At 47.5% G+C, this 12,414-nt stretch overlaps 1 protein-coding gene across 4 annotated transcripts in view; it reads left to right on the top strand.

The window, feature by feature from the left end:
• The window catches only part of LOC123348237 (ubiquinol-cytochrome-c reductase complex assembly factor 1), a 97,803-nt gene extending 85,872 nt beyond the window's left edge, over nt 1-11,931 (top strand). For all 4 annotated transcript variants that reach the window (XM_044985723.1, XM_044985724.1, XM_044985722.1 and 1 more), the window contains 2 exons: nt 3,913-4,026; nt 10,683-11,931. In XM_044985723.1, the coding sequence (XP_044841658.1) occupies nt 3,913-4,026; nt 10,683-10,817 (249 nt within the window). In that variant the 3' untranslated portion in view covers nt 10,818-11,931. The remainder of the gene's footprint in view (nt 1-3,912; nt 4,027-10,682) is intronic.
• The last annotated feature ends 483 nt before the right edge of the window (nt 11,932-12,414 follow it).

The following is a 12,414-nucleotide window of genomic DNA, read 5'->3' as shown; positions in this document are numbered from 1 at the left end:
GTCCCGTTCCATCCGCCTCGCCCGTCCGCCACTCTGACCACGGATGCCTCAGCCCTCGGTTGGGGAGCTCACCTCGGCGACCTTCACACCCAGGGCCGGTGGTCGCCCCAGGAGCTCGCTCTGCACATCAACGTCCGCGAGCTGCGAGCGATCCGTTTGGCCTGTCACACCTTCCGCACCCACCTGCAAGGCCGCTGTGTGACAGTGTTCACGGACAATACATCAGCAATGTTCTACGTGAACAAACAGGGCGGAGCCCGCTCCTCCCTCCTCTGCAAGGAGGCGATGCTCCTGTGGGACTTCTGCGTGACCCACTCGATTCACCTAGAAGCGTCCTTTCTTCCGGGAGTACAGAACACGCTGGCCGACCATCTCAGCAGGTCGTTCTTCTCCCACGAGTGGTCTCTCCGTCCCGACATCGTACACACAATCTTCCGCAGGTGGGGGTTTCCCCGGATAGACCTATTCGCCTCCAAGGCGAACAGGAAGTGCCACCTGTTCTGCTCGTTCCGGGGTCACGCGCCGGGCTCCCTGTCGGACGCCTTCCTGTATTCCTGGAGGGATCACCTTCTCTATGCCTTCCCTCCGTTCCCGCTCGTCCACCGAGTGTTGCAGAAGCTTCGGAGGGACAGAGCCACCGTCATTCTCGTAGCTCCGGCCTGGCCAAGGCAACATTGGTACTCCCTGCTGCTCGAGCTCTCCGTTCGGGATCCCATCCCCCTTCCGTTGTGGCCGGACCTCATCACTCAGGACTTCGGCAGACTCCGCCATCCGAGCCTGCAGTCCCTCCATCTTACAGCTTGGTACCTGAGTGGTTGACCCACGCAGAGAGGGACTGTTCGGCGGCAGTACAGCAAGTCCTGCTAGAGAGCAGAAAGCCTTCCACTCGCTCCACCTATCTGGCGAAATGGAAGCGGTTCGCGCTCTGGTGTGACCAACGAGGCCTCAATCCCTTCGTAGTCCCGGTCCCTACCATCCTGGACTACCTCTGGTACCTTAAGGAGCAAGGTCTTGCGGTCTCCTCCTTAAGAGTTCACCTGGCAGCAGTGTCCGCCTTTCGTCCATCCGTGGAAGGTCGGTCCATCTTCTCCAACCAGATGGTTTCCCGCTTCCTTAAAGGCCTGGACCGCTTGTACCCGCCAGTGCGGCGTCCTGCCCCGACCTGGGATTTGAACCTCGAGCTGGCCAAGCTGATGGGTCCCCCCTTCGAGCCCTTGGCCACGTGCTCCCTGCTCTACCTCTCCTGGAAGACGGCCTTCCTCGTCGCCATTACATCAGCGAGGCGAGTCTCTGAGCTCTGCGCTCTAACGGTGAGTCCGCCATACACCGTCTTCCACGGGGACAAGGTGCAGCTTCGACCACATCCGGCCTTCCTCCCGAAGGTGGTGTCGGCCTTCCACCTCAACCAGGAGATCTTCCTCCCGGTATTCTTCCCGAAGCCGCATGCCTCGCCTCGGGAACAACAGCTACATACCCTCGATGTCCGCAGGGTGCTCGCTTTCTACATTGAGCGGACGAAGCCCTTCCGGCGTTCGACCCAGCTGTTTGTGGCAGTCGCCGACCGCATGAAGGGTGAGCCGGTCTCCTCGCAGCGGATTTCCTCCTGGGTAACGGCATGTATTCGGACATGCTACAAGCTTGCTCGCGTGCCACCATGCCGCCTCACTGCACACTCAACGAGAGCGCACGCCTCGTCTGCCACTTTCCTGGCCCATGTTCCCATCCAGGACATCTGTAGAGCGGCCACCTGGTCTTCTGTCCACACCTTCGCCTCCCACTACGCGTTGGTGCAGCAATCACGAGACGATGCAGCCTTCGGCTCCGCAGTGTTACACTCCGCGACGTCTCACTCCGACCCCACCGCCTAGGTAAGGCTTGGGAATCACCTAACTGGAATGCATAGGAGCAATCACTCGAAGAAGAAAAGACGGTTACTCACCGTAGTAACTGTTGTTCTTCGAGATGTGTTGCTCCTATCCATTCCAGACCCGCCCTCCTTCCCCACTGTCGGAGTAGCCAGCAAGAAGGAATTGAGGAGCGGACGGGCCGGCTGGGGTATATAACAGGTGCCATAGCGGCGCCACTCCAGGGGGCGCCAGCCGGCCCGCCGGAGTTGCTAGGGTAAAAAAGTTCCGAGATGCCGTGCACGCGCGGCGCGCACACCTAACTGGAATGGATAGGAGCAACACATCTCGAAGAACAACAGTTACTACGGTGAGTAACCGTCTTTTATGTCGCTCAGGGGTGTGAATAAGCCACCCCCGACCGACATAAGTTACACTGACCTAAGCGCTGGTGTGGACAGCACTGTCAGCACAAGAGCTTCTCCCACTGACATAGCTACCGCTGCTCGTCGGGGGTGGATTAATTAAGTTGACAGCTTAGAGCAGCTACACAGAGAACTTGCAGCAGTGCAATTGCATCAGTGCAGCTACACCTCTGTAAGCTCTCTAGTGTAGCCATAGCCTGAGTGGCAGGACATCTAGATTCTCTTCTTGGCTCTGCCACAGACTTATTTTCTAACCTTGGGCAAGTCACTTCCCTCCTCAGTGCCTTAGCTGATCCAGTTGTACAGTGGATATGGTATTTATCAAGCCTGTCTAATGACCCAGAAGGGTAAAAATGCCCCGATGTGTGTAAGGGCTGTGTGACTCTCTGATGGAAGGCACTACATTAAGGGCAAGGTGTAGCTGTTATTTCTTTTGCCTGAGCTGATGTCACTGCAGGTGCTGTACTCATTCATAATCATGTACTTTAGTTTTTTATTTAGCTGTTTGCCTTATAAACAGTGAGTTCCGCAAGGTATTGGACAGCAGATGCATCAAGATCTTTCCTTTTATTGATTTTTAAGTGTAGCCAGGGGATGTAAATGTGTGTGTGTCTCTCTCTCTCTTTTTTAAACCCACCGTTATATTTTAAAACCCCCACAAACGTCTTGTTAAATAAAGATCAATATTTGCCTTTAAATGTTAAGCTAATTTTTACCTAATGCTTGGCTGATAGCAGCACCCAGCAGAGGACAGGCATTCAGATGTTGCAGGGATGTTCACCATATAATCTAGACAAGTGGCTCTCAAACTTTTTTTTACTGATGACCTCTTTAACATAGCAAGCCTCTGAATGCGACCCCCCCTTATAAATTAAAAACACTTTTTAATATATTTGACATCATTATAAATGCTGGAGGCACAGCGGGGTTTGGGGTGGAGGTTGACAGCTCGCGACCCCCTGAGGGGTCCCGACCCCCAGTTTGAGAACCCTGATCTAGACAGACAGCAGAGGTTATGAAGAACACAGACAAAGAAGTGCTACAGATCTGAATCCAGTGAAAATTAACCAAAAAAATCCAGATAGGCCTAAATATCATGAGATTACCCTGTGCTCTTGCATCACAGGCTGAGGTGAAGAGCAGCGCCTTATTGGCCGCCTCAGCAACAGTTATGTCGTATGCCCTTTAGCTCCTGTCCTTGCCCAGCATCATCGCAGTCCCCCCATGCTGTGCAGCAATGCTCTCTAGTCTCATAAAGTGTAAGGTTTTGCAATAGTGATCCCAAAACAGAGAAAACTGATGTACCAGCCTGTACACAGAATTTGCTGTGTTTTCTCCAGAATCCACTCATCCGGCCATTTCTTTTGGACTGTTGTGTTAAGCAGCTACACATGCCCCAGGGAGAGGCAGATGTATGGTGTATATTGCAGTGTTGTTGTAGCTGTGTTGGTCTCAACATGTGGAATATAGACAGATACAAAAAAGGGACTGCAACTCCAAGAGTGTGGGGCTGTAAAAGGTGTGTAATAAACTGAGAAGATCCAGTCAGACGACAGGTAGTTAAATTTCACCCAAGTTTTCCGCTTGGTGTTTACATTCGCCCCGTGTACAGTGTCCAATCCTTCTCTCACTCCTTCTTTTAGGGGATTTTGTCTGATGACCGCGTACTGGCAGCAGCACTTTGGAGAAACTTTTTCAACAAGCACTGTGAGGACCCCAGGCAGCTGGAACTGCTAGTGGAGTATGTGCGCAAGCAGGTGGGCAGTAGCTCAGAGCATAGCCTCTCTTACCGTTCCTAGGAAAGTAAACTCTGTATTGCTTGCTTCCCAAACAGCACTGCACAGGGCTGATTACAGAAATGAGATTGTCCAAGAGTTTCGTAAAATCCTGTTCCAGTTTCCCTCCCAAGTGACAATGTCTTAGTCCCTTCCCTCTACTGGAGCTTGATGCCTTGGGTCTCTCCCTGGAAGATTTGCTTTCTTATGCTGGAGCTGGTCACAGCTTCAGATTTAAGGTTGAGGTAGAGGTTTTCAGTTTAGCAGGAACTTTAAACCTTTAGTTTCTAAAACACCTATAAAAGTGGCAAAATAATGGAATTAAGGATGTGAATTTAGGCTGATATTTCAGTTGTTCATGGTGGTTTGATAAAAATGGATTGAGACTGAAAGAATAGTAAGAGATCCAAAATAATATCTTTTCATATTTCTCACTAGATTGTCGCACTTTTTTGGACCCATTTTACAAGAAATCTGAAACCCTCTGGGCTTTACTACACATACAGCTGCGCAAATGAGAAAACAGCTTTAAAAACATTATTTGTACTTAAAAAGACATGAAAATCTGTAAATGATAGTATGGCACACTGAAATAGAGGTTTCCACATTTCACCAATTCACCACACGTGATTTGCCGATACATATGTTTCACACTGGCAGGGTGGAGAACCATAAGGACAGAAAGCACAGCAGGCAGAACTGCTGCTGTAGCTGCTCCTGTTGCCCCTAATCTGCAGAAGTCCATGAAACGTGCCAGCATCTTTTCAGAAGTGAGTGACCATATAGACTTTTTACAGAGATTCCCTTCCACTATTATGGCAGGTTCTTGCCATAGCTACTTTCAGTTTTAAATAGGCATAAAATGCTATTGACACAAAGAGCCTTCTGAGACCCACCACAGCTTCTCACTCTTTTCAGGAGTGTTGAGACCACCAGGAGCAGAGTAAGCGTTGCAGTTTCTCCCTCTCATTTCCAGGAAGGTCCACTTTCATAGAATCAGAGAAAATTAGGGTTGGAAGAGACCTCAGGAGGTCATCTAGTCCAACCCCCTGCTCAAAGCAGGACCAACCCCAACTAAATCATCCCAGACAGGGCTTTGTCAAGCCGGGCCTTAAAAACCTCTAAGGATGGAGATTCCACCACCTCCCTAGGTAATCCATTCCAGTGCTTCACCACCCTCCGAGTGAAATAGTTTTTCCTAATATCCAACCTAGACCTCCCCCACTGCAACTTGAGACCATTGCTCCTTGTTCCGTCATCTGCCACCACTGAGAACAGCCGAGCTCCATCCTCTTTGGAACTGCCCTTCAGGTAGTTGAAGGCTGCTATCAAATCCCCCCTCACTCTTCTCTTCTGCAGACTAAATAACCCCAGTTCCCTCAGCCTCTCCTCATAAGTCACGTGCCGCAGCCCCCTAATCATTTTCATTTCCCTCCACTGGATTATCTCCAATTAGTCCACATCCTTTCGGGGGGGGAGGGCAAAACTGGATGCAATATTCCAGATGTGACCTCACCAGTGCTGAATATAGGGGAATAATCACTTCCCTCGATCTACTGGCAGTGCTCCTACTAATGCAGCCCAATATGCCGTTAGCCTTCTTGGCAACAAGGGCACACTGTTGACTCAGATACAGCTTCTCGTCCACTGTAATCCCCAGGTCCTTTTCTGCAGAACTGCCGCTTAGCCAGTTGGTCCCCAGCCTGTAGCAGTGCATGGGATTCTTCCTTCCTAACTGCAGGACTCTGCACTTGTCCTTGTTGAACCTCATCAGATTTCTTTTGGCCCAGTCCTCCAATTTGTCTTGGTCACTCTGGACCCTATCCCTACCCTTTAGCATATCTACCTCTCCTCCCATTTTAGCGTAATCCACAAACTTGCTGAGGGTGCAATCCATCCCATCATCCAGATCATTAATGAAGATGTTGAACAAAACTGGTTCCAGGACCGACCCCTGGGGCATTCTGCTTGATAACGACTGCCAACTAGATGTCGAGCCGTTGATCCCTACCCGTTGAGCCCAATGATCTAATCAGCTTTCTGTCCACTTTTATAGTCCATTCATCCAGTCCATACTTCTTTAACTTTCTGGCAAGAATACTGTGGGAGGCCGTATCAAAAGCTTTGCTAAAGTCACGGTATATCACATCCTTCGCTTTCCCCGTATCCACAGAGCTAGTTATCTCATCATAAAAGGCAATCAGGTTGGTCAGGCATGACTTGCCCTTGGTGAATCCATGTTGACTGTTCCTGATCACCTTCCTCTCCTCCAAGGGCTTCAAAATGGATTCCTTGAGGACCTGCTCCATGATTTTTCCAGGGACTGAGGTGAGACTGACCTGTCTGTAGTTCCCCAGATTCTCCTCCTTCCTTTTTTTTAAAGATGGGCACTATATTTGCCTTTTTCCAATTAGCCGGGACCTCCTCCGATCACCACGAGTTTTCAGAGATAATGGCCAATGGCTCTGCAATCATATCATCCAACTCCCTCAGCATCCTCAGATGCATTGCATCCGGCCCTATGGACTTGTGCATGTCCAGCTTTTCTAAATAGTCCTTAACCTGTTCTTTCTCCAATGAGGGCTGCTCACCTCCTCCCCATACTGTGGTGCCCAGTGCAGCAGTCTGGGAGCTGACCTTGTCTGTGAAGACTGAGGCAAAAAAAACTTTGAGTACTTCAGCTTTTTCCACGTCATCTGTCGCTAGGTTGCCACCACCATTCAATAAGCGTCCCACACTTTCCTTGACCTTCTTGTTGCTAAAATACCTGTAGAAACCCTTCTTGTTGCCCTTCACATTCCTTGCTAGCGGCAACTCCAATTGTGCTTTGGCCTTCCTGATTACACCCCTGCATGCTCGAGCAATATTTTTATACTCCTCCCTAATCATCTATCCAAGTTTCCACTTCTTGTAAGCTTCCTTTTTGTGTTTAAACTCATCGAAGATTTCTCAGTTAAGCCAAGCTGGTCGCCTGCCATATTTGTTATTCTCTCTACACATCGGGATGGTTTGTTGCTGCACCCTCAATCAGGCTTCTTTAAAATACAGCCAGCTCTCCTGGACTGCTTTCCCCCTCATATTAACCTCCCAGGGGATCCTCCCCATCAGTTCCCTGAGGGAGTCAAAATCTGCTTTTCTGAAGTCCAGGGTCTGTATTGTGCTGCTCCCCTTTCTTCTTTTTGTCAGGATCCTGAACTCAACCATCTCATGGTCACTGCTGCCCAGGTTGCCACCCACTTCTACTTCCCCTACCAATTCTTCCCTGTTTGTGAGCAGCAGGTCAAGAGGAACACAGCCCCTAGTTGGTTCCTCCAGCACTTGCACCAGGAAGTAGTCCCCAACACTCTCCAAAAACTTCCTGGATTGTCTGTGCACTGCTGTATTTCTCTCCCAGTGGATGTCAGGTTGATTGAAGTCTTCCATGAGAACCAGGGCCTGTGATCTGGAAACTTCTGTTAGTTGTCCAAAAAAAGCCTTGTCTACCTCATCCTCCTGGTCTGATGGTCTATAGCAGACGCCCATCATGATATCCTTGTTGCTCTCGCCTGTAAACTTAACCCAAAGACTCTCAACAGGCTTTTCTCCAGTTTCATACTGGAGCTTTGAGTAGTCATACTGCTCTCTTACATACAGTGCAACTCTTCCACCTTTTCTCCCCCACCTGTCCTTCCTGAATAGTTTATACCCATCCATGACAGTGCTCATCGTGTGAGTTACCCCACCAAGTCTCTGTTATTCCAATCACATCATAGTTCCTTGACTGTTCCAGGACTTCCAATTCTTCCTGCTTGTTTCCAAGACTTCTTGTGTTCGTGTACAAGCACCTAAGATAAGTAGCTGATTGCCCTACTTTCTCAGTATGAATCAGTAAGCCTTCTCTGTTTCACTCTCCTCCTTGTGTTTCCTCCCTGTATCCCTCTTCCACCCTTACCTCAGGGCTTAGGTCTCCATCCTAAAGCCCTCTTCACTAGGTTAGCAAGCCTGCCTGTGAAGAGATGCTCTTCCCTCTCTTCCTTAGGTGGATCCCAGCCCTTCCTAGCAATCCTTCTTCTGGAAACAACATCCTATGGTTGAAGAATCCAAAGCCCTCTCTCCAGTACAACCTGCTCAACCATACATTTACCTCCACAGTTCGATGGTCCCTACCTCGGCCTTTTCCTTCAACAGGGAGGATGGAAGAGAACACGACTTGCACATTAAACTCCTTTATCCTTCTTCCCAGAGCCACATAGTCTGCAGTGACCCGCTCAAGGTCATTCTTGGCAGTATCATTGGTGCCCACATGGAAAAGAAGGAAAGGGTAGCAGTCCGAGGGCTTGATCAGTCTTAGCAGATAGTCTGTCACATCCTGAATTCCAGCTCCAGGGAAGCAGCACACTTCTCGAGTTTCCCGGTCAGGATGGCAGATGGATGACTCCGTCCCCGTTAGGAGGGAGTCCCCAACCACCACCACCCATTTACTCCTCTTGGGAGTGGTGGTCGTGGAACCCTCATCCCTTGGACAATGCATCCCATGCCTTCCGGTCAGTGGTGTCTCCTTCTCATCCCTTCCCTCAAATGACTCTTCCAAACCATGCTGCACCATAGGCAAACTCCCCCTGTTTGCGTCTCCTCTGTTTCCCTCCTTCATTGATCCCTATGACCCATTGAGGTATGTCACCTTTGTATAAAAACTAGAGAACTAACAGAAACAATACCTTTATTTAGCGACAGTTAAGGTTGTATCTAGACCTGGCCTTCTCGTGCACCACCCAAACCTTAAAGGCATGGAAATAGGAAGTTGAGGACAAACTAACCTGCATTTCTTGACCCTTCACATGGTCTATAACAATACGAGTAATACCCTGCAACACTCCATAAGGCATTCACATCCACCTCAAAAAGGTTAAGAAAAACAATACACAGCCCATTTCATGCATTTGTGCGGTCACACGAATCTTGGCATTGCCCTCATGCGCTCTGTATCAACAGATCAGCAAATCTGTTTGTCATACATGCCATGCATTTGGACAGTTATTCTGCCGTAACAATGCTGAGATAAATGTTCAGGTTCTGCTTTAGAGTGTATATGAGCAAAGAACGAGGGAGATGTATTTAGGGAGAATCGAATAAGCTATGAGAAGAAAGGTTAAACCTGAAATGAAGCAGCACTCCTTCTACAGAGGAGCAGGACTTTCTCTAGATGTGCTCAGTGGAGCATGAGGGAAGCACCAAGTTTGTGGGGCTATGGGACAGAAGGGGCATGAGAGAGAAGGCATCTAGTGAAATGGTAGACATAGACACCATGAAGTGGACAGAGTGGAAGGAAAACAGAGATGGTATAAGGAAGGATAGGATAGTGAAGAGGTCAGAATCATCAATAATTTGAAGGTCACAAAAGGTGCATGCAATGGGATCAAAGTGAAAGGGAATCTAACAGCCACCCTAAAGTACACAATAGCCCAGTTGGTGCTTAAGAAACGCTTCACTCAGGGCAAACAATCTTGCAACAACTTCCCAGTGTCCGACCTCCCATTTGTAAGCAAAATAATTGAAAAGCTTGGAAACGGCCTCCAATCAGCTTTCAGTATAGAGTGTGGAATATACTGGTCATGCTTGTGGATGACCTTCTCCTCTTCAGAGACAGGGGCCATGCATTCATTCTGATGCCGCAGGAGCTCTGCACCATTTAATACCATTGATCGTGAAATGCTGCTTTTCTGCCTTAGAGACCAAGTATGGAGTAGTAAATTAGGAAGAAAATTAATTACTAAAGCATAGCTCTGGCTACCTCTTCCATTGCATGCAGGGAACTGGAGTAAGCCTCATGGTCTACTGCACCAAAAGTTGCTAATCCTTTCGTAATGTCAGAATCTACATGTACACATGATGTCTGTCTATCACCAGGGGGAAATGATCAGCAGATAATACCAGTGGTTATCAACTCCAGGTGATGACTAAAGACCAAAGGGCCCCAGTTCATCATCTGCGAAGCGGGGGTAATACTTCTTTCCTCCCACCCATAGCTTGTCTTCTGTTTTCGTATAAACCTTTTGGGATAGGAGCTGTCTCCTGCTGTGTGTGTACAGATCTTCAGGCACTACTATGATACCAATAATAACAACAGTCATTTAAGGTTGGTGGTAGAGGCACTTAGTACTTGGGATAGAGGTCTTTTTGTATAGGTATAAATGAACAGTGTCACTTATTCATATCAGTCACTGGGACAGTGTCAGCCAGCTGTGGATTGAATACCTCTCCACTCCATTTTTCAAGCTTGAGGAACTGGTCCAATATACTGGTTGCAGGCCAAAGCTTCCTCAGCACACCGCCCTCTTCTTTGCCCCACTGTCAGGATTTTCAGAGACCATTTTATTTCAGGCATTAGAAGATCTTTTGTTAGACTCAAACCTTCTATAGCTCCCTGTCTTCTAGCCCCTTTGTGAAGGACTTTCAGCCATTTACCCCTTCCTTCTAGTCCTCTTCCACTCAGTGCTAAAAGATTCAAAACAATCCCACACTTCTACTTCCTTTCTTCAAAACATGCTGCTTACCTGAACTCTTGGGGAGTTTGGAATTGTCGGAGGAAACCTTCAGACCATCTTTATCTCTTCCAATGAGTTCAAGTCAGAAATACATTATTTCCTTGTGAATTTCAGATGCAGTACCTGGATGCTATAAATGGAGAGGACCTGCTACTGACTGGTGAAGTGACTTGGCGCCCTCTTGTGGAGAGTAATGCCCAAAGCATCCTGAAGCCAACTTCCCCAGCGTATAATGATGAAGGACTCTGAGACCTTCATCAGTCAATGAACAATGTGTTAAATTTTCATTCTGTGGGGTACCCAAGAAGGGAAGGAATAAATATTTGCTGTTGAAAGAATCTATTTAAATAAATAGCCTTTTTGTATTGATTTACATGTTGGTAAACCTGACAGCAGTACTCTTTTGAATATTTTATCTAGGATAAATCTGCTAGTTCATTTGAGAAATACCTGGCTGTTGCAGAAGTATAAAGTTGACCCTGTAGATAGATTCTGAGAGACAGCATCCATCGTTTGAAAACCAAATATCTTACCAAAAGTGATAGGTACCTCAAGAACAGGGTTCTCTGCTCTTTATCTGGCAAGAGGGGAGCAACTTCACACAAATACAATGACATTACTCTTTCTGCTCCATGAAAAGTTGTTAAACACAAGGCTGAGTTCTGCATGTTCTCAATGTTGATATACCTCTGTCCTGGCTTTGGGGGACATAGTCTATTTTTGCATTAAAATGCTTGGGAATTGGCTGAGAAGATCCTGAAATGATTTTCGATTAAAGCCCAGTTTAGGGTCAGACTGTGACTGGCCCCTTGCACAGGTGCACAAGGAGAGGTAGGTGCAAGAGGGAGGGGACAGGGCCATGGTGGGACTATGGCTAAAAGCCACTTTAGAGTCCTTATTGTTTCAGAGTAGCTCTATCTTCCTGATATGCTCATATTCTTTCTAGAGCTGTGCTCTAGTGATTGCTGCAGTAGAGTAACATCGCAATGGTCTGTTCATGTTCTCTATGGGATAAAACTATGTTCTACCCACAAAGAAGAGGTTCAAGACCTTTTCTAGTTAACATTTTAAATAGTTAAGCAGGCAACAGTTACCCCAACAGAATTATTCAATGAAAACCTGCACCAAATAAATCAACAGAAAGTCAGGCTTTATTGCACAAACTAAAGGTCAACGTGGGGTTTCTAGTTCAGTGACTGAAACTGGTTTTATTTCTCTGTCCAAAATCTTCATAGGAAACCATGTGACCAAGTAATAGAACTGTACTTGTTTTGTGTACTTTGTAATGCCTTTGCTGAGAATGAAAAGAACAGTGCCCTGTCGTGTCAGAATATAGTCCTAATAAACCAAGTCACCAAATGTATAGACGAGTCATCTTTACTGTGTGATCACACTAACACACCACAAATGTTCTTATTTCCGGTGTAAGTCTGATGTCTTCTGTAGCTGCCCAGGACTGTGGATGTTCCGGCTCCTAGTGCCATCTTCTCTAGGCAATTTGCATCGGTGTTAGACATCACCTTTCCTGTCAGCGACAAATGGGATCCAGAGCATGATCTCCAAAACTCAGGCGAGTGCTTCTTAGCCTTTGTTTAGGGAGCAACTACTAGTGAGTTTTTCTTTGTGTGTGTATGTGTGTGCGTGCGCGCGCACACACACACACACATATATAAAGTAATTTTGTTAGTTTTTTCAAAAGCAAACTTCCTCAGTTTAAGTTGTTATAAAATGAGTCATGTAGAGAAACCTTATATGTGTGAGGTATATCCCACTTCTGTAAAAACATTACAAACCAAACAACTTTCTCTCAGTTTATTTAAGATGCTTTTGTTGCAAGCTGAGCTAA

This window comes from Mauremys mutica, chromosome 13 (assembly GCF_020497125.1).
Source record: "Mauremys mutica isolate MM-2020 ecotype Southern chromosome 13, ASM2049712v1, whole genome shotgun sequence".
Classification (NCBI taxonomy): domain Eukaryota; kingdom Metazoa; phylum Chordata; order Testudines; family Geoemydidae; genus Mauremys; species Mauremys mutica.
This window is presented reverse-complemented; position numbering and strand designations above follow the sequence as displayed.